We start from the raw sequence: 21,372 nt of genomic DNA on the forward strand, positions 1-21,372 counted from the left end.
CCTGCATTCTACTGGATTTTAAAAAGCCCTTCTGGAGAAAAAAATTAATCAGGAGAATTTGCTTAAATTCAGTAAAATAAAAAAGGGAAATTTATAATGCTAAAGATCAGAACAGGATTGGGTTTTTAGCTTTCAAATACACTGATTTTTCCCAAATTTCAGTGTTAATGTCCATTGCTATTTTATCATAAAGATGACCCAGTGAGGACAAATCATGATGAGACAGGTCCTGACCTACCTGCCACTCACAGAACCAGAAAAAACATCAATATCTGCCCTGAGCACCATCAAAAGTTCCCAGATGATGCCACATTCCTGAGATTTAAATTCCAGGTGGGTTTTCATTATGTTTCTCAGTACTAAAAAGGAAAATTTACTTCATGAGATGTTCCTCAAGTTAAGTTTATCCACAAATTCCAGCCTCTGGTTGCAAGCCTGAGAATATTCACTAATTATGACTTTTGAGTGGCAGGGAACCTCATGTGGAAGTTTTTAAACAGGGTGTGTGTTCCCACCTGTCTCCAGGATTTTTTGTGACCTCCTCTGAGTACCAGCCATAAATTACATTCTAAAAAAACGGGGAAGGAAGCTGGAGTGGGAATCTATGGAGACAACATCCTCAAAGATCATCAATTACCTGCTATCTGTTAATTTCTGAGAATTGCCTCCATCAGAGCCCAGCCTTGGGGAAATTACCCCAAATTCTGGGGTTGTTTACAGCTCAGCTCCAAGGTTAACAACTGCTCTCCCAAAACAGCATCACCCCTCCGGGTCAGGGCAGGGGAGCAATGCCAGGGAAAGAGACAAATTCAAAGGTGCAAAATTCAAACCAATGCAAGTTTTCTTTCCCTGTTTCATGTAATTAAGCAGCTTGTCTTGCTGTCAAGGAACTCTTCCAAGGCAAGAACTCACAGAAGTCTGGAAGGAAATTGGATATGAAAGAGACTGTCAGGAACGGGCAGAGCTGCGGCGTCGATGGCAATGCAGGGCTGAAATATTAAAATCCAGTTATTGTTGTCAGCAAGTTTTGAAGGTTTTGAAACTCTTTGTGACAAGTTGATTTTTCAACCTTATTTATGTAGTGGAAGCAGCAAGACCATCTATTTTTAATAAGTGTGGAGATGAAATTGAGAGGATAGATGGAGGCTCCCACAGGGAAGGGTGGGATCGGTGACAATTGACAGCACAGCAGTGACAATGCCATCAAAAGGATGTTCAAACCAACACCTCTGGAAAAATAATCTTAAATAATAAATCCTCTGCAGGGATTTAAATGCCGTGAGGATGTGGCACTTGGGGACATGGGACAGTGGTGGCCTTGGAAGTGCTGGGGTTGGACTCTGGTTTTGGAGGGCTTTTCCAACCTAAATGATGCTGTGAGATTAAATCTCATTAACAGGCTGCTCTATATTTAAATAAGATTTAAAATACTTATTCTTTACTACTCCCTCAAAATCACTGGAGAAATTATCTATAAATAAATTTGTAGATCTAAAAACAAATAGATATATCTATATCCAGCAACTTGTAAATCCAAGTGACAATCATGGATAACTAAGAGAAACTCCGCTTCTGGATTTTTTTTTTTGTGTCCCACTCCTTTCCTTCTTTCCTTCAAATCATCTGTCCAGATTAAAAAAATCAAAAATATTGACAATGCAGAAAGTTTGCAATGAAATTTTCCTACCATTTCCTTTTTTTAAAAAAAATTGTGCTGCCACACAACAATGAAGATGTAGCACTACAGAAATTAAAGAGAATTTGGAAATGTTCCTAGAGGAAAGAGATTTGTTTCTTTGGCTGACCCCTCGGGTAAAAGATTTGTCTCAGCTCTCCCTCAGAATTATCAACCTTGAGGTAGATTTGCAGTTTCAGATTTTCTGAGTGGGAAAAGGAGCTGCCCATAAAATACATCTTTATTAAATTAGAAACATGAATTGATGTTAAATGTCAGTTCTACAGAAGAGCAGTGAGTAAATCGTGCCCTGGAAATGTCCTGGAGAGTGAGCAAAGCCATGCTCTGGGTGGCTGCAGTGTCCCCACAACCAAATCCAGATTTAGGAACAGTAAAACCCATCAGCCACGTACCTTCAACTCCTGCTGCTTTCCCTGGCTGCCTGTAGAACATCCCCAAAATGACACAACATCACCTTCTGAGAGACTTCCACAAACAAACCTTTGCTTTGGGAATTCTCCCCTTGTCCATCTCTCCACAAAACAGATCTGGACTTCCAGAGATCTTCACAGGATGTTGCTGGCATTACAAAAACCGGGATCTGACTTTGGAGATCTCTCCAATTCCTACAAAAACAATGGGATATCTTCCTTAGGGAGAGACTCTGCCCACCTTTGAGAAGAATGACCAGGATTCCTTCTCCAACCCCAGTGAGGCACCTGGGAAAGTGGGAATGAGAGGAGACAATTCCTCATAGTTTTGCTAGGATGGGGAGGAACCCCAGCTCTGGAGAAGAATTGAGGTATTTAATCTGAGTTTCTGTTAGATTTCAACTAGAACCAAACCCAAAAGTGATCAGAGAAAAAAACCCAAACAACTTCTTGGAACCAGAAAAATATTCCTGTGGATCCCTGCATTTCCCAACCATGGCACTGGCATTGCTTACACAGTTTTGATTTCAGGGGAGATGGTAAAATTTTGCTTTCCTCTGAGATTTCAGGGCTAAAGTTTTAGGAATGTCATGAATAGGAAACAAGAGTTAAAAACCCCACAAAAAACCCAAACCCAAACACCCCCCACCATAATATATTCTACTTCTCATATCAGCCAAGTTCAAGGGAAAGTATCAGATTCTGCACCTGGGATGGAGCAACCCTGGATACATGGACAGACTGCAATTTTCACACTAGAATTAAGTAGATTTAAAAAAAAAGTGCATTATCATTCAATAAAAACCCTCTGTGGATATGGGTACAAAACATTCACATAAAAAGCAAACAAGCAAAAAATCCAACTTAAATTAAAAAAAATAAAAATATTATATCACATCTGAGGTTTGGAGTCTTTTCCAACCTTTACAGCTCCAGTTCCGAGTGCTCTACTGCAGAAACATCCCTGACTCCTCACACACCACAGAAACAAAGGATTTTAACTCAGGTTTAAAAACTGCACACGAGTTTGATGCCCAGGCTGAATCTTTTTGTTCCTGCATTTAAGAAACCCCCAGCCTTGAAGACAAATTATCTGTAAAAGGCCCTAGAAGTTCTGTCTCCAAACCACATTAACCACAGAACCTTAGAAATGAACTCAGCAGCAACTGCATCCTTAAAACCAAAAAACCACACAAGTCCCAAATTGTTTACAAGTTTAATGACTTCAAAACTTGCATTTTTTAATACAAGCTTAATTTTTTAAAAAAAAAAAAATTATCACAAGTTTATCATAATACTTCTGCTAATACAACTAGTATCTTTTAAAAAGAATATTTACAAAACTCCGATAAAAAATAAAAACTTCAGCATAGGAAAATTTCAGCAGGAAATAGCTTGAGCTGGAAGTAGCATGGCTTCCTGATTGTTTTACTGATCAACAGGGAAAAGGGGAGGAACACTGGTATAACAAATTGTATTTTATGTTTACAGCTTTGCACAAGCACCCCATGGTTTAGGAACCACCACACGTTGGCAAAGCTACTGAAGAAATACCTACCTTCTATCTGTAAATACATTAAGAAATAGATTTTGCAAAGCAACCATAGAATTATCAAAAATCTGAGCTTAAAATCTGAGTGCAAATCAATTCACATTAAAAACGACCTGTAATTGGAATTATTGAATTGATTTAAGAACTGGTTCTGGGACTCTTAAGGCTGTTTCCTTGTTCTTGTGCTGGATCTTGTCCTCCTCTCCATCCCTCCAGCAGTCTGAGCTGCCCTTGCATCCTCTTCTCCAAGTTTAGTTTTGTTTCTTCTTCCTCTTTGTAGAGACCCATTTTCATCATTCCCTATTTGCACATGGAAAAATGTCAATTTGTATCATCAATCAAACATTTCCCCAAAAAATTCCATCTTCACCTACATTGTTTTGAAAGGAAATGTCCCCAATGACAACATTCCAAAGATTACATCTCTGAATTCAACAAACCAGATACCAACCCCACACTTCTGCACATCCAATATCCTTTAAGTTGGATCCCTGAAGATTTACAGCTATTTCTGAAAGTAGGTTAACATTAATGAGAGCACCAAAACCAATTAGCTGCCACTTTAGCTAAAATTTCTTCCACTGACATGTAAAACTAAAACAGAACCAACACCAAAGTCCTGCAAAAATTGAAAACAGAGGAAGTTTTATGGCAAGAAATTGCTCATTGTGTAACTCTAAAGAGTTACTGTCATTTCTACTTCAAGACATTCATTTGATAATATTTTTTAATTGGGAGTTTTGAAGTCAAGCTGAAAATTCCAGGGAATATTTTATGTGGCACAGCAGGACCAGGGCAGAGATTGTCCCCCTGTGCTGGGCACTGGGGAGGCACCTCCAGTGCCGTGTCCAGTTTGGGTCCCTCACTTCAGGAGGGACACGGAGGGGCTGGAGTGAGCAGGGAAGGGAATGGAGCTGGGGAAGGGGCTGGAGAGTGACCAGGGAAGGGAATGGAGCTGGGGAAGGGAATGGAGCGTGACCAGGGAAGGGAATGGAGCTGGGGAAGGGGCTGGAGAGTGACCAGGGAAGGGAATGGAGCTGGGGAAGGGGCTGGAGTGTGAGCAGGGAAGGGAATGGAGCTGGGGAAGGGGCTGGAGAGTGACCAGGGAAGGGAATGGAGCTGGGGAAGGGGCTGGAGTGTGAGCAGGGAAGGGAATGGAGCTGGGGAAGGGGCTGGAGTGTGAGCAGGGAAGGGAATGGAGCCGGGGAAGGGGCTGGAGCCCCAGGAGCAGCTGAGGGAGCTGGGATCTCAGATTTTTTCCAACTTAAATGATCCTGTCATTCTGTGATCTAGATCAGCAGCCCCAGGGCTCTGCACACAATTGTTGTCTACACATAACTCAGCCAAGCTTAGAGAAGAGAAAGCCACTCCTTGCCTCACCTGATTTTGATTTTTTGGGTGCCACATCCTCTGCTGGCAGCTGGCATTTCCTTCTGCGAGTGGTGGGGGCTGCCTGTGGAGCAGGGTCACCCTCCTGGCCTTTTCCAGACTGATTCTCTTCAGAACCAGTGGATGCTCCACTCAAATCCTGAGTTTCCAGAGTGTTGCCATTTTCTGGCAAGTCACTGCTTTTATGGGGAGAGGTAGAAGCAGCTGCCTCTAATAGAAATTCCACCTTCCTCCTATTATTCCTCAACTGCCTTGTTCTTCCCTGGCATGGATTATTTTCTGGAGATGTATCTTCACCTCTAAGAATCCTCTTCTGACCTCTGCCTCTGGGCAGGTTGGGTTTTCCCCTGAGAGAAGTGGAAATCGTTTCTTCAGAAGCGAAAGAAGTTGTTTTCCTCCTGCCCACTCTTGATGGATTTTCTTTTGCAGGTGGAGCTACTTCCAAAAGTTGACTTTGTTGTTCAGAAATTCCATCTTTACCATCTTCTGGCAAGCCTTGAAGTGAGGTGGGACTAAGAGCCAGTGAAGTGGTTGCTTGCCTCGAGCTGCCTTTTACAAAATCCGTATTTTCTTGGGAAGAATTGTCCCTGCTCTGTTTAGCTTCCCTGTCGTTACTTTTTCTACCACTTCGTTTTGACAGGACCTGGTTTCCCTGAAGAGAACTTTGGGCTTCTATCAAGGGGGCAATTTCCTTCCTCCTGCCTCTTCTCAGTTGAGTTTCCTTCCTGGATGGATCACACGTTTCTAAGGGAACATTCTGCTCTTCTTTGGGAGCCTCTGCTCCATCCCCCGCCGGCAGCCCGCGTTTCCCTCTGAGAGAGATGGGATTGGTTGTGTGTGATGCCACAGCAGTTTCTTTCCTTCTGCCCCTCCCTGGTGGCTCCTCCTTTGCACAGGGCACCTCTGCCACAGGCACACTTTGTTCTTCATGAGTATCCTCATCTTTAGCCTCTGACAAGCCACACTTTCTCTGGAGAGGAGATGAACTTGCCTCTGCTGCCGGATCCATCTTTTTCCTTCTGTCCCTCGCTGATGAATTCACTTTTGCCTGTAAAGTTTTATTACCCAGAACTGGATTTTCATTTTCTCTCTCTGATGTCTTTTTAGCATCACCTTCCAGCACCCCACGTCTCGTTCTGACAGAAGGAGATCTGGTCTGTGATGCTGCAGCCACCTGACGCCTCCTCCCTCGTCTCGGTGGATTGTCCTCTGCTGAAGTGGGAGCAGCTTCCAAAGCTGATTCTTGCTCTTGCACAACAGCCTCATCTTCCCTGTGATCTGCACTTAATGTTTGTTTTTCCATAAAGGCAGGACTAGCTTTCTGTGGGATGGAATCAAGTTGCTTTCTCCTGCCCCTCCTTCCCCGTGAAGGAGGATTTTCGGAATTCTCACGTTGATTATCTTTGTCAGCCATCCCTTCATCACCCTCAGGTAAACCTTTTCCTTCAGTCGCTTTGGAACTGCCTTCCCCAAGCTGAAAATTGACTTTTTTACCTCTTCCTCTTCTACACATGACTGCATTTGTTTGTGCTGGATTCCTCTGCAGGATTTCAGTTTGCTCTGCTTTAAGTACTCCCCACTCATTTCTCGTCTTCCTGTGACTGCCCTGAGCAGGACTGGCACTGTCTGCAGCAGGGACAGATGTGGCACCCGGGCTGGGCTGCTCCTCCTTGCCTTGGGCTGCACTGGCACAAACAGAGCCCCAGGAATCCTGGGGAGAAGATTCATCCACTTCTGTTTCTGACTTAAATTTGGGAGTAATTTGTTTCAGGCTGTTCACATTTTCAGTAAACTCATCAGCTTTTTGCTCCAGAGAGTCTTTTTTGCCTCTCCTGTTTCTAGCCCTGGTTGTTTCCATGTTCTGAGCACTGACTGGCATTTTGTTTGTCTCTGCAGAAGGTGACTCTGCCTGTAATCTCTGAGCTGCCTCTGTTGTATTTTCCTGAGCATTTTCTGTTTCACATCCCTGAGATCCTTTCATCTCATTTTTCACGTGGGATTGTGTTTCAGCATCAGTTTCAGTTGATGTTTCCTCAGTTTTCTGAACTTGTTCTGTATTTTCAAGTGCGACCCCACGAGTGTCTGCTTTTATTTCAGCTGACTGCTTTCTGTTTCTAGTACTTCTGAAAGACTTAACTCTTCTCTTTGTTGCCTTCAGCTCAAGTTTAGTGCCATTTTCAGATTCTTGTGCTGTGACAGCCTCAAGAGCTTTGTCACAATCCTGTTCCTGTCTTTGTGTAACATTTGGGGATGGGTCTTTACGAAGATTTCTGGTTGCTCCACAAAGGTCTCCTGGAGAAGCCACTTTTCCTTGGTCATTCCTTCCTCGTCTCCCTCTTTTTGCTGGAATCACTGGTTCTGTGTTCTCCACCCCTCTGTGCCTCCTCCTCAGTGACAGGAGCTCTTCTTCACTGTCCTCTATCCCACTGTCATTAGCTTTGCTGTCAGGATTATTTAAACCTGTTTGCAGCTGACAAATTTCATTCTGAATGTTTCCAGGTCCTGTCTTTATGCCTGGATCATCTTCAGTTTCATTGGTGCCACAGTCCTGCAAACTCTGTTTGCTATTTGCAGGTGCTTTTTGTAGCAGTGAAGAATCTTCAACACAAGACTCAAGACTTTCATTTGGATGTTTTAACTCCTTCAGCTTTTGCCTTTTACCTCTTCCTGATTTCTGAGCAGCACCAGGTGGTTCCACAGATGAAACAATGTCGAGCCCTTCCTGATCAGGGCACTCTGGAACAACTTCTTGTATGCAACGCTTTGCCCTCCTTCCTCTGCCCTTGTTTTCATGTGTGATCACTCCCATCTCCTCTTGGGTATCAGGACTCTCTAACTCCTTTAAACTCACACCATTTTCACTTGGCTTTGCTGCAGCAGGAGGTACAGCCTTCCTTGGCCTGCCCCTTCTGGCTCTCTGGGTAGGCTGCTCTTCACCATCTGAGTTCTTCTGTTGAGCATCTTCACCTTGGGAAACTTTTCCTTCCTTTTCTACAACAGGGTTAAGAGCACAAACAAAAATTAGATATTCCTGTGCCTGATCAAAGCATCTGTGCATTTTCCTCTTTCCTCACAGAGGCATCTTGCTCAAGCAAACCACACAACAAATAAAGAAATATTGAACCAATTCCTAGATTAAAGGCCAGGCTTCTGACTGAAGTTGTTTAATTTATTTGGGTAGGTCAAAGGGAAAAAATTAGCTCAGGAAATAGCTGGGCACACAGAGAGGTTTAAACAAGATTTGAACTTCATGATAAAGTTTGATTTTTTATATTCATTATTCCTCTAAGCAAAATATTTGTGCTTACCATATTTATGACTGGAATTAGAACCAGGAGGTGCAATTTCTTCCTGAGAATCCATAACATTTACTGATCTGACCTAAGGGAATAAAAAATAACCAATAAATGCATATCTGACAGGACAGGAACTTATGGAGCCAACCAATACCAGATGAATGTACAGCAAGATTTATAAAAATTCTTGTCAAATCCTTTTCTTTACAAATTAAATCAATTAGTCTTACAAATATATCCATTGTATTGTGGGCTGATACAAGCCCACAAACACAGCAAATTTAATTCCTGCCATCTAAAGTGAAAGACAACATTGTGGAGAGGTTGAGAAGTGCCTTAATGAGTGCTCAAAGGGAATTTGGGGTATTGAAGAGAAACTGAGTGCTCTGTAGTATTTTATTGTAGTTGTAAGCACTAAGCTCAGAGATACTCAGCATTTTACCTATGGAATATGAGAATCAAAATAGTTTTTTTCAGAAAATGGTATCTGGCAGTGATGCCAGCACATCTCCACTGAAGATCAAGATTCTTCTCACTGTAAAAACCAGCAGCAGAACAAACCAGGCTGGTTTAACCAGACATCACCAAGCCTGACCCACCCATTGGAGAACTTCACTTTTCCTACCTGCAATGGTCACTGTGGAATGGGGAATGAGATGCTGGGAATGTCACTTTTATATTAAGCTTATCACTTTATTAAGTCTGATTTTAATGATTCTTAATTTTAAAACACTTGTGGCAGGTCCCTTGAAAACATTTTAACACACACAAATGCAGCTGTCCCTAAAAAATGTTGTAAGATACAAGGTGTCATACTAAGAAGTCTAAAGTCATTTCAGTCACAGGTTTCAAAGTCTAAAAACGTCCCTTCCAAAACTTAAAGTATTTTACCTTCATTTCCTCTGGGGTCCCAAACATTTCAGTCACTCCAGCATAGTCCACTTCAGAATCAGGTGGTTTCTGCCTGGGTTCTGCCATGAGCCTTTGCAGTCCCACAAAATCCTCAACTGGTTGATATTTCTCTTTAGGAGACTTCATTAATCTGCTGATTCCAAACATGTCTCCTATGGGCTCAACCTTTTCCTTTGGTGTCTGGAAAATGCGGCTGATCCCGACCATGTCTTCCACAGGTTGGGATTTCAGCTTTGGGGTTTTCTTGGCTGAAGTCACACCTGGCACAGCTTTTACTGCTTCCCTGCTCTCTGCTGGAGTGTCCAGCAACCTTTTCAAGGCAATTTCATCCAGGAGTGGTTCTGGCTCTTGCTGTGGGGTCCTCAGGAGCTGCTTAATGCCAGACAGGTCCTCCAATGGCTCTGGCTTTTGCCGTGGGGTCTTCATGAGCTGTCTGATGCCTGACAAAGCCTCTGTAGGCTCCAATTTCTGCTTTGGGGTCTTCATGAGCTGTTTGATGCCTGACAAAACCTCTGTAGGCTCCAATTTCTGCTTTGGGGTCTTCATGAGCTGTTTGATGCCTGACAAAACCTCTGTAGGCTCCAATTTCCGCTTTGGGGTCTTCATGAGCTGTTTGATGCCTGACAAAACCTCTGTAGGCTCCAATTTCCGCTTTGGGGTCTTCATGAGCTGTTTGATGCCTGACAAAGCCTCTGTAGGCTCCAATTTCTGCTTTGGGGTTTTCATGAGCTGTTTGATGCCTGACAGGTCCTCCACTGGTTCTGGCTTCTGCCGTGGGGTCTTCAAGAGCTGTTTGATGCCTGACAAAACTTCTACAGGCTCCAATTTCTGATCTGGGGTCTTCAAGAGCTGTTGGATGCCTGACAAAACCTCTGTAGGCTTCAGCTTCTGCTCCGGGGTATTCAAGAGCTGTTTGATGCCTGACAAAACTTCTACAGGCTCCAATTTTTGATTCGGAGTCTTCATGAGCTGCTTAATGCCTGACAAAACCTCTGTAGGCTCCAATTTCTGCTTTGGGGTCTTCATGAGCTGTTTGATGCCTGACAAAACCTCCACAGGCTCCAATTTCCGCTTTGGGGTCTTCATGAGCTGCTTGATGCCTGACAGGTCCTCCACTGGTTCTGGCTTCAGCTGTGGGGTCTTCAAGAGCTGTCTGATGCCTGACAAAACCTCTGTAGGCTCCAGTTTTTGATTTGGAGTCTTCATGAGCTGTTTGATGCCTGACAAAACCTCTGTAGGCTCCAATTTCCGCTTTGGGGTCTTCATGAGCTGTTTGATGCCTGACAAAACCTCCACAGGCTCTGGATTCTGCTTTGGGGTCTTCATGAGCCTCTTGATACCTGACAAAACCTCTCCTGGTTCTGACCTTTGCTCAGGGGTCCTTAAAATCTTCCTTTTGCTTGACATGACTTCAACTGTCTCCAACTTCTGCTTTGGAGTCCTCCTTTTACTTCCTGATTTCATTGGAGATGCTGTTTTTTCTGGAATTATTGCCAAACTATCCACATTATTTTTGTGCACAGCTTCTCTTTTTTCAGGAGTTTTTGTGGCTATTTCATCAAACATAGATGGAGATGACTCCTCTCTCAGAAAGCAGAGCATACCTGGACTGTCTTGCTTCTGCTCTGAACCATCTGAATTATTTAATGGTGACACCATCATCTCTCCTGAAATAAGCAGTAGATTTACATCATTTGCAAAATAAATTAAGCAGAAAATCCAAGCATTTTAATTGCTGTATAATAAAAAAAAAAATCAAATTCAGATATACCTTTTTAGAAATAAAAATTCAAACTTGTGCACTGGGTACTCAGTGTCTGAAACAACTCGTCAGAACCTTGCAGTTCCATACCAAATTGAATGAATGATAAAATGTCCTACTCAGAAATTATCAGGAACTACATTTTCTTTTAATACCTGATAAATCTCAATGGTTCCTTTCATAGGTTGCTGCATGCTTCACCTCAGTTAAGTCTGCCTAGGCTGAGACTACTGCTAACCCACAATATAAGTCAATGGGGTTTTTTTAAAATCCCAAACCTACCAGAACCCTCAGGAGTGTGCAAGTCAGAAATGTCCCCTGCAGCCCATGGTGGTGTAAAATCAGCATTCTGAGCATCAGCCAAAGGAAATGTTCTTTCTCCCTGATTTTCTGGAGTTTGGAACATTTCAGGCACTCCTAGAAATTATATTGGGAGAAATTAGCAGATGTTTTGACAAAAGAACTTCACAGTGGGCAGATGAAGCAACAGACTTTAAAATCTCACCTGTGAAGCTTTCATCCATATCCATGTTAAGCTTCATCCTGGGATTTTTTACCACTTTAGGGACATGTCCAGCTGACCTAACTTTGGTGGAATAAGCTCTACCTACAACTATGGTAGCAGGTGACTCTGCATGACCTGTGCTAAAATTATCTTTTATTTTCTTCTCTGAAGTCTGCAGAGAGAAAAGGAAAAAAAAAAAAGTTATTAAACAAAGATTCATGGTGGTAGAGGTGGCCAAGCTCCTTCCATAACTTATCATCAATCATGGTTAACTGGGAGGTTCCAGAAGACTGGAGGATGTCCAAAGCCAACAAGGGCTGGAAGGCCCAGCCAGCCTGAGTTTAGGAAAGGCAGATTCTGCCAAATTCCTAATTTTTATGATGCAAGACTGGACTCCCAAGATCTTGGGGGTCTTTTCCAACCTTAATATTAATAATTCTGTGAATCCTTTTGTAGCAACCTCCATTTCCCACGTGCTGTGGGAGACATCAGCTCCCATTTTACATCACACCAAGAGCTCAGCTTCTCGATCAAACTCCATCCAAGCTGTTTGGTGGTTATGCAAGAAAATAAAACAAAGAAGCACAAAAAAGTAAAGGACACCTTTGCTGGGGGGTTCCTCCTCTTCAGGACTCTTCCTTTACGGACACTTCTTTTAGCAGTCTTTGACTGTGGTCTTGCAACTCCCAATTTTACCACTTCTGCCCAAGATTTTGCAACTAGAAGAAAATGAGAAAGAACCACTTTAACTCTTAGCTGTGTAAATGAAGTTCACAATTATTTCTTTGCAATTCCAATACATTTTCTGCAGTCTGGCAGAGGAAAGTGGTTGTTATTATCTAATAACATCTGAAATGTTCTCTGAAATATTCTCAATTTGAAAACCCAGTTCCAGCTGTAGTTTAAGAAGAGTCCAAGTACCCATTGTGGCTTTCCAAACCAAAACAATGAGCTCCACAGCGTCAAACACAACTCAGATCCTACAGCTGAACACTGACCCAATTCCCTCCTCTCTCTTCTGGAAGTAACTCAGTTTTCCCAACAGAAACTCACCATGAGCCTTTCAGCCTCGTTCATTATAGCTGAGCTTTACTCTGGTGAGATTTAACAGAAGAGAAATTGTCTCTAAGTGAAGTTTCTCTCACCACCTTCCTGAGGAATTTCAGTTATTTATTCTGCATTTAGATCCACAAAGACTTGCCATAATTTTTCTTGTATCACCTTCTCCTTGTGACACAATCCCAAAATTCCCAAAGCAAGGTTACCTTCATCACAGCATCATCCCACAGCAGTGGGAGCAGGGAATTACAGCTGTGCAATAACTGAAGCTAGAAGTTGTAGGACACCTGCCTTGTTTACTTCAGGAAAAAAAAAAAAATCTATCAGAACACAGGGATCATATAAAAGAAATGATTTTTAAAAAGAAGAGCTAAAAAGGGGAATGCTGTTCCTAAAGGAAAGGATGTTGTTATTCTCTTGCCAGAATTGCTATGTCAGTCTATAAATAAAAAAAAACAACTTTGAAAAGCTGACATTGCCAGGCTGTGCAGGATGCAGAGAAAAATTCCAAGCATCCAGGAAATGATCTGAAAAAGCACTGGAAACAGTTTTATTTTGGATCTGAAATTTTTAAGAGCTGTGATGTTCTTTTCATATTACAGAAGGAATTGATGCAGTGATATTAAAAAGCACATTACAAAGAGCTGGTGAGAAATGGAATGCCACTGATATTTGTCAAGAGCTCTGCTGCCATTAAAATGGACAGAATAATAAAGTAATAAAAATTCCTGGGTGAATGGGGAATTTGACTTTGTCAAACTGATTTAACTGAGGAAAACAGGTGACAAATACACCCTACTTCAAAGTTTATTCAAAAGTCAAAACCTGAGGAACCAGAACTTGCCTATTAGTTTTCAATGCTGTCAAAACTATTTCAAATCAGTGCTCAACACTGGGAATTCTGAAGATTTGAAAGTAGCATCCAGTTATGATCCTATTTTTTATTTCTACCAGTTATGTAACACTTTGAGTGGTTAAATACAGCCCAGTTCCTGGACAAAGTTTGTGAGCCTTGTATAAAAATAAGGCACAAAATAACCGAAGTGAAGCTGCATTACTGTAAATAAAAGTTTTTCAAAACAAAACTGATGCAATAAACATGGTTTAACACTACTTGAACTTGACAGATTTTAAAGATCATGACTCTAACGTTGCAAAGAGAATGTTAATTTTATCATTTTTTTTACTTCTGAACATTAATATTTGTCTTTAAATGAGTTTGTAGATGCTTTAATAAATTCACTTTACGAATGAGAAAATGCAACACTTTGCCCTTCCAAGAAGCCCAGAAGTTTTCAGAAGATTCATCAATTATATGGTGGCCTCTGCATAACTAAACAGGCCTTTTCCAGTTTGGTTCCTGTATTTTAAAGCAAGAAAGCAAATACTAAAAATTAACTGTTGAAACCAACCTAATAAATTGGCATTGGAGGCACCACTTCTCCTCTTGGCACTGATGACAGCCACAGCCCCACCTCTGCTCTTGATGGCAGTGCCCTTCAAACCCAGCTGGGCACTTCTGGCTGACTTGGCAGGTGCCACTGTCACCAAGGCTTTGGCATCTTGGGTAGCAGGAGAAGATTTTGGTGTTTTCCCTTGGATATTTTTCCCCTCTGGATCCATGTCTTCTGTGCCAGAATCCATTTCCTCTGCAATTGGGAATGGTGTGGGGGGCTGGGAGATGGAGAAACGCCCTTTCCTGAAAGGGGCTGGAGAGCCTGAAGAGATTTTGGGTGTTGCATTCCCTGAGGCAGGGGATGAGGCACCTGGGGACTGCTGGGCTGGGGAATTTTTGGGTGACCTTTCTGATTCCTGGTAAAAAAAAAATACACATTAATGAATGGAAGTTATTTCCTTCTTAATGAAGTGATCTGTCCAGGCAAACCCTGCCTGAGACTTGGATTTTCCTTTATCAGGAATGATACAGAAAATGACTCCTAAACTGTTGATCAAGGTTAGGCAGGAAGTTAGGAAGTTAGCCAGGAAGGTTGATCTTACTTTTGATCCTCACACTTTCCCATTCCTACCCTTCATCCATCCCCAGCCCCCAAGTAATAATTTAATGTCAATTTTAGTTTCATATTGACAGATTTTCAATTTTTAGCCTGGTTTTTCTTTGTGTGTTTTACCCATCCAGTAAGCAGCAGAGTGACCTTTCCACTGAACTTGGTTGTACTTACACTTTATAATTAACCTGCTTTTGCTGATGATTCTTTGAGCACTCATGAGTGACACCAGCATGCATCACACAAGGTTTACTACTAATTTTGAACTGATAAGTAATAGAATAAATCCATATATAACAGAACTTATAAATTCTGATCACAGTAATAGACACAACAGCTTGATTAGACTTCACATTTACCTGATCTATCAAGTGCTTCAAACCCTGAGCCTTCTTGAGTGCAGCCCTCAGAGAGTTTCCGTAGGGTAAACTCCGCCTGGCAGGGAGAGCTCCTCTTTTCAGGGGAGAGTTGGGAGGCAGACTTTGATCAAAGAGTTCTGGACTCAGATGACCACCAAAAGACACTCTCTTTCTTTTACCCAAAATCTGAGGGACATTTTCACCACTCTTCCTCTTCTGAGAGCTTCTTTTTGTCTTGCCTGAAAAGAACAATTGAAATTATTTTTAGATAGCCAAGAACCCAAGGCAGCATTTTAACCTTTCCTTGTGCATTTCCAAGTTGGAAACAAACCCAAAGAAACCTACCTTAAAGGGAAATACATTAAATCCAAGATATTTTATACATACTGTGTATTGTAAAGGTCAAATGTTAATGATTGTCCATGATAAATATTTTATGATTAATGCCAGTAATTGGTTCCACATTTTGTCCAAGTAAGAGAATTCTTAGTAAAATGCTACAGAATTTCTTAAATACAGAAAACAATGCAGGGGATCCAATGGATTTACCTGAGTCTTCCCCATGCAAGAGGCCTAAAGTTTTGGTTTCTGAGCCAGGCTCAGCATCTCTCAGCTCAGCACTACTTCCAGATCTTCTCTTGGCTGATGGTGTCCGAGGTCCTGTAGCACTGGCATCTTCCAAATCCTGGTTTTGGTGACACCTGTCCACGGCCAGCTCTGCTGGAGTTTCTGAACTGTGATGTTCCTGAGCGGTGTTTGTCTCCAATGCTGTTCCAGTCACAACTCCAGAGCTCCTTGGCCTTCCCCTTTTCCTTCCAGGTGTCTGATCAGCAGGAGATGCCAACATCCCTTCTGAAGCCAGTGCCTCAGAATGGGCACTTTTGTCCAAGAATTCTTTACTTTCCCTGCTGTTTCTTCTGGGACTCTTGGAATTAGAGAGAGAGGCAGGGGTTTCACAATGTCCCACCTTCGAGTTATCCAGGTTTGCCTGATCCCAGACCTCTTTCAGCACTTCCTGGGCAGTTTTTCGTGGTGTTTGCTGTTTGCTGTTTGGTCTTTGCTTTAAGCAATTGTCTTCTGGCAAAAGTGGTTGTGTGTTATCAATTCTGCACATTGAATCTTCCCTTGGAGCTCCAGCTGGGATTGCTGGAAGTGATTTCTGTTTCAGTGATGCACGCCGTGGGGTCTTTGGAGTATCAGGATTTCCAGAATTCATTCCAGTGGTTTCTGTGGGAGGTGACATGAAAAGAGACCGAGGACTCTTCCTCCTGGGCCTTGGTGTGTTCAGTGCACATTTACCTCCCTCAGCAACACGGGAGGTGGGGGTTGTGGGGCTGCACGTCATTGCTTTAGCTGGACAATCCATCCTTTCTATGGAGCACTGCTCCAGCAAAACCTGGGAATTCCTGTGGTTCTCCTTGCTGGGTTTGGGTGTAACTGCAGTACCTCTGGATCTGCCTGGTGTCCTTAACTTCTTAGGATCCTGCAATGGATTCTGACTGGTGTCTCCTGACACCTCCTTTGAAATGGGAGTTCGAGGACTCCTGGTAAAACTTTTCCTGGGGGTTCTTCCTCCAGCTGACAGCTGGTTAAACCCTGGGCTGTTTCTCTCTTCACATCTCACAATTATACATTCTTCCATATTTTCCATCCTGCCCGTTTCCTTTCCTTTAGCCAGGCTGCCCAGATCAAAAAGACAGCTCAGGGATGGAATGGGAGCACTTGGTTCTGGCAGAACACTCCCAGGGTCTCCTTTTGCAGCTTGCTGAGAGGCAGTTCCTCTGTGCAGAGGTTTTTCCATTTGCAGCTCATTTTTCAGATTTTCATAGAGTTTACTAAAGGGAGACTTTTCATTTTGCTTTTTAAAAACACAGTGTATTCTCTGGGAAGATTTGGGTGGTTGGAGTTTGACAGCGAAAGCTTCAGGAAGATTTTCCTCTGGAGTTTGTTTATTTTCATTGGCATTTTTTTCTTCACACTCAGCATTATCTACAAAGAAAGCAAAGCAAAAATACAGACACAGAGTTACTTCAAAATTGCAGAACAACAAATACAAGTTCCATAAATACAGATTAAAAATTTCTTATTTTCCCTCCCAAGAGAGAAGATCCTGGTCAACCAGGATCTACTGAAAGGGAACACCTGGAAGCAGCTGGGGTCTTTTGCACTGGAACAAAAAATCTGTCAGAAATGATAAAATAAAGAGCCTTCTCTGAAAATCAGGATTATTTAAGACAAGAAAGATAGGAAGGTGAAGTCCTGGCATTTAATTTATTATAATTTATAATAATTTACAATAATTTATAATTACCCAGAATTAGCAGCTCTGGATTTTTCTGTTTCTACAGGAAAGTTCCTGTAAATAATCATTTCAATATATACCATGTATCTCCAAAATTATACTTGTTTTGATTTTTATTAGGAAAGAAGGCATGAGATAATGCAAAATTTGCTTAAAAAGGTGTAGCTGTAGGTCAGCAGAGAAGTTCAAGTTTAAAATTTAATGTCAAAGGTGAATTCACAGCATTTAAACATGATAATCACTGCCACAGCAAGGTCTACTCAGACTGAAAAGTCTTAAAATGCCTTTTTCCTCCTCTTTTCAACTGAATTTAATTCAAATGCTAATAATAAATGCACTGAAGGGGACAAAAGCAAAGCCCTCATAAAACAAGTACCAACCTGAAGCACCAAGACTTTTAGCTCCTGAAGTTTGTTTGTGTAATAATTCCACTTCTGCCACCTGCTGAACATGAAGAACCTGTAAATTTGTACAACATTACAGCAGAGCAACGAGTATTTTATACTTCAGCTCTCAATTCTACATCGAAGAAAAACCTATTTATAAGAGAATTTGCATTATCCCTAAACAAGCTTTAAAGTGCTCAAATTAAATCCTTGAACTTTTCAATATTTACCATTGGCCAATACATTTGAGGCTCTAGAGAGGAGAAGTTTATCTTGTTTTATCATTTAAATTCTGAGCTGTCAATGCAGCTGTAAAATAAGAATAAAAACACTTGAACCTCCCCTTCTTACCAAACTCAGTGGAAGATTTTTAGGTCCGTTTCAGTAACACCATGAATTATTAATTGTCTATTACCAAAAAGTGATAAATTTTTGACTCAAATTTAGACTAAAAATTACCAAACTTTTAAAATTAATTATCTGAAAGAGTTTATTTGTATTTTGAGACAGAAAGGTAATTTAGGGCTGAAAAGTTACTTTGAATAAGAAAACAGAACAAGGAAATAGAAAATCATGTCAACTACTACCAATACATTTGTAAAGAAAAAGCCCACAGCCACAAAACTACCTGCAGAGTTTCATCTTTTGGAGACCTGGAATGCCTCTTCTTCGGAGTTGATTGCAGAGGATATTCAAACCTGAAAGAAATATTTTAAAATACAATTTTTTGTCAAATAATTGATGACTAAATTCCTATTATTAAGAGGAATGACCTAGGAATAGCTGTCCCCTCCCAGCAATGCACACATCTCCATTTGAAAGGCTTCAGTAACTTAAAACCACTTTAAATTTCCCCCTAAAACTGACAACTCTTGAAACAAAATCAGAATATCTCTAAACAATTCTACCTTTATTGATTTAGCTTAATGTAAAAAAAGTGATAAAAAGATAACTTTGAGCAATCCTGCTTTCTGATGAAGTCCTGTAAGAGAAATATGAACTAAACTTCATTAATTTCCACTCTAGAATCAAAAAAATTCAATATTCTGGCCGTGGCACCCACCTGAAAGAGCGATCAATAATGGTTAACACATCTCCGTGCTTCAGGGGAATGGGCTGCTCAAAGCAAGCCCCGTTCAGCTGCGTGGGGTTCACTTCACTTAAATTAGTCAGGACTGCCTGAAAATCAAACACAAAATGTGAGTGACCTGCTGAGATGCAACAAGGCAATGCAAAATTCACTAAAACATCAGCATCTCACCTCCTTGTTCTCATTGATCTCGATTTTGCAGTGCTCGTTGGACACCCAGGGCAGCCGCATGCGGATGTCACACTCTGTTTTCCTGGGGGGAAAACACAGGTTCAGTTTCACACAGAACACAGGGAAATCTGCTGGACACTTAGGGCATTGCCCAGAATTTATAATGGCACAGCAGCATGATGTCTCTAATTTGAAGACAATTAACTACTTAAATCTTTTTAAACTGGCAAAAATAGCAGCTTGCACTCCTCCAGCACAGGAGCTGAGATCAGAAAAAAGCAGATCACAACAAGTTGAGACATGGCTACAGCACAGCTGCTGCTATGGGATTACTTGCTTCCAGAGTTTCCTGAGACTTGTGGAATATTTTTAAACAAAATCAGCTGTTAAAGTCATTCCCAGAGTTACATTTCTGATCTGAGACTGCCAACTGGACCCTTGGTCTCACCTGCAGAACCACTTCTATCTTCTTAAAAGTTATCAGTGAGTTAAAAAATGTTTATAAATGTATGGACTTTTCCTTTCTGTCCTCTTCTGAAGATAATCTCTAACGCTTTTGATTTGCTGTTGGTTTTAACACTTATCACTTTTAATCCCTTCCCCTGATTTCCTATGGCTAGAAACTTAAAATCAATCAATCAATGTAGTTCTGGCAAGGAACAGACAAATAGCAGTACTAAAATAAAGATCAACTTTCTACTCTTACATTAACCTTCCCTCCTCTGCACACCATTCCTAAATGAGCATTTATTTTTGTAAATAAGCATTAAAAGACATAATCTGCAGGAAAGCACTCATCATTTCAATGTATGCAAGCAAATTCTCACCTTCCAAATAAACAAGAAGTTGAAGTGAGTGGAAAAACAATTCCATCAGTCCCATTCCTTTTAATGACAACGATTTTCCCGTAGCGTGGCATCTTCGAGTGTAAGGAACCTTACCTATAAAGGAAACGCCCAGATTATTCATCCTAATTATGATTTACATGTTTATGAGAATAAATCAATTTTTATGCTTTATTTTGTTCCAGGGATGAGATATTTTCCACTGGACAGCAGATGAATCTCACTGTTATATAACACAGCTATACGTGTTTCCTCATGTAAAAAAAATGTGAATGTGCTTATATAAATTGTCAGACTAAATTTGGTATTTGGGAGGTTTTTCTTACCCATCTTGAAAAGGTTCAGGAGCAACACAGATTTTGTCCCATAAACAACTTTAAAATTCACTCCTCTTCACCTAAATCTAAACATTTCAATCTCTTACCCAGATGGAAATTCTGAAATTTGAATTTAAAATAAAGACCAACTGATTGTAGTTATTTCCTCCTGGAAAAAGAGGGAATTGTGGTATCAGCTGCCAGGAGCAGTGGCAGGAACAGCTGGGAAGGGGCTGGAAATTGGGCAGCTCCTGAACTGGCATAAAAAGCCCAAACCCACAGCGCAAACAGATACATTTTTATGTATTTTCATATAACGGATTATTTAGCATATGACTACCACAAGCGATCCTCAAAGAAGCATCTTTAGCAACACTCTATTTGAAAGCAGCAAGGTAAAACAAGGGAACTAAATGCAGTTGAGACTCTTATGGATATTTTTGGTGGGTTTTATGCGATTAAACACTTGTTGACAACAAGACACAACTGGGAGGGGAACCCGGGAGTCCCTTCGGCTTTCAGGGAACGCAAACACCCGGTGTCCTGCACCGAGCCACGGCAGCCACCAGCTCCTACGAGCCAAAAAAGCCACATGAGATGCAAAAGCCGGAATTTATAAGCCGGGGCTTCTGGCGCTCACAGCCACCGGCGGGGACAGAACAGGTAAACACCGGGGGAGAAGGCGGCAACAGCCACCATGGCAGGGGGCTAGAGCCATAATGCCGGTGGCCACCGAAGCGGGCTGTCAAGCGGCCCGACTCCTCCTCGCGGCACCCATCACCCCAAAGCCGCGTCCCTCCGGCCCCCCTCCCGTCCCAGCTCGCCCACTCGTACCTGGCTCTGCCGGGCCCGTACCTGGCTCTGCCGGGCCCGTACCTGGCCCCGTGAGGCGGCGTCCGACGCGCCCCCCCCGCGCTCCCAGCACGGCGGACGCCGACTCAGCCCTTCCCGCGCGCGCGCGCCAGCCCCCGAGCCCTCGCGCTGTGCACCCACTTCCGCCCTGGTGTATCCTTCCGCCGGGCATCAAAACGAATCCCACGGGACCCGCGCAGACGGACGGACCGAGAGCCGCCGCCACCGCCCGCGCCTGCCGGCAGCGGCCATGGCTGCGGGACAGCACCGAGCCCGCCCAGCCGCGACAAGCGGCACCGGGCAGAGGAACTCTTTTATCTTTGATCGTCCCGGAGCGGCGGAAGGAGAAACGAACTCATCGAGCTGACCGTTGAGGATTCGAAAAGGAGCGCGGCGAACTCTGATTGGCGGAGGGGGCGGCGCGCGACGCGCAGCGGAGCCAATGGGAAGCGGCGAGGGAGGT

At 42.4% G+C, this 21,372-nt stretch overlaps 1 protein-coding gene across 32 annotated transcripts; it reads right to left on the minus strand.

Annotated features, from left to right (window-relative positions):
- Window positions 1-3,308: 3,308 nt before the first annotated feature.
- Window positions 3,309-21,337, minus strand: MKI67 (marker of proliferation Ki-67). 32 transcript variants are annotated; one of them, XM_086900792.1, is made up of 18 exons: window positions 21,051-21,266; window positions 20,165-20,226; window positions 19,723-19,836; window positions 18,896-18,977; window positions 18,698-18,813; window positions 18,263-18,332; window positions 17,629-17,707; window positions 15,496-16,935; window positions 14,947-15,185; window positions 13,994-14,393; window positions 12,126-12,241; window positions 11,523-11,694; window positions 11,300-11,434; window positions 10,536-10,922; window positions 9,235-10,295; window positions 8,356-8,428; window positions 5,039-8,038; window positions 3,309-3,958 (listed from the first exon to the last, which is right to left on the minus strand). In XM_086900792.1, exons 3-18 carry the CDS (start codon window positions 19,812-19,814, stop codon window positions 3,819-3,821), a joined length of 7,602 nt encoding a protein of 2,533 aa, XP_086756918.1. In that variant the 5' UTR covers window positions 19,815-19,836; window positions 20,165-20,226; window positions 21,051-21,266; the 3' UTR covers window positions 3,309-3,818. The 32 variants fall into 32 exon arrangements, 31 of the variants coding, with proteins under 31 accessions (XP_086756918.1, XP_086756910.1, XP_086756924.1 ...); XM_086900784.1 differs by having other exon boundaries at window positions 9,235-10,475; XM_086900798.1 differs by lacking the exon at window positions 21,051-21,266 and adding an exon at window positions 20,913-21,025 and having other exon boundaries at window positions 17,629-17,689.
- Between the last annotated feature and the right edge of the window lie 35 nt (window positions 21,338-21,372).

The sequence above is a fragment of the Cyanistes caeruleus genome, chromosome 8 (assembly GCF_971803275.1).
Source record: "Cyanistes caeruleus chromosome 8, bCyaCae1.hap1.1, whole genome shotgun sequence".
In the NCBI taxonomy this organism is placed as follows: Eukaryota; Metazoa; Chordata; class Aves; order Passeriformes; family Paridae; genus Cyanistes; species Cyanistes caeruleus.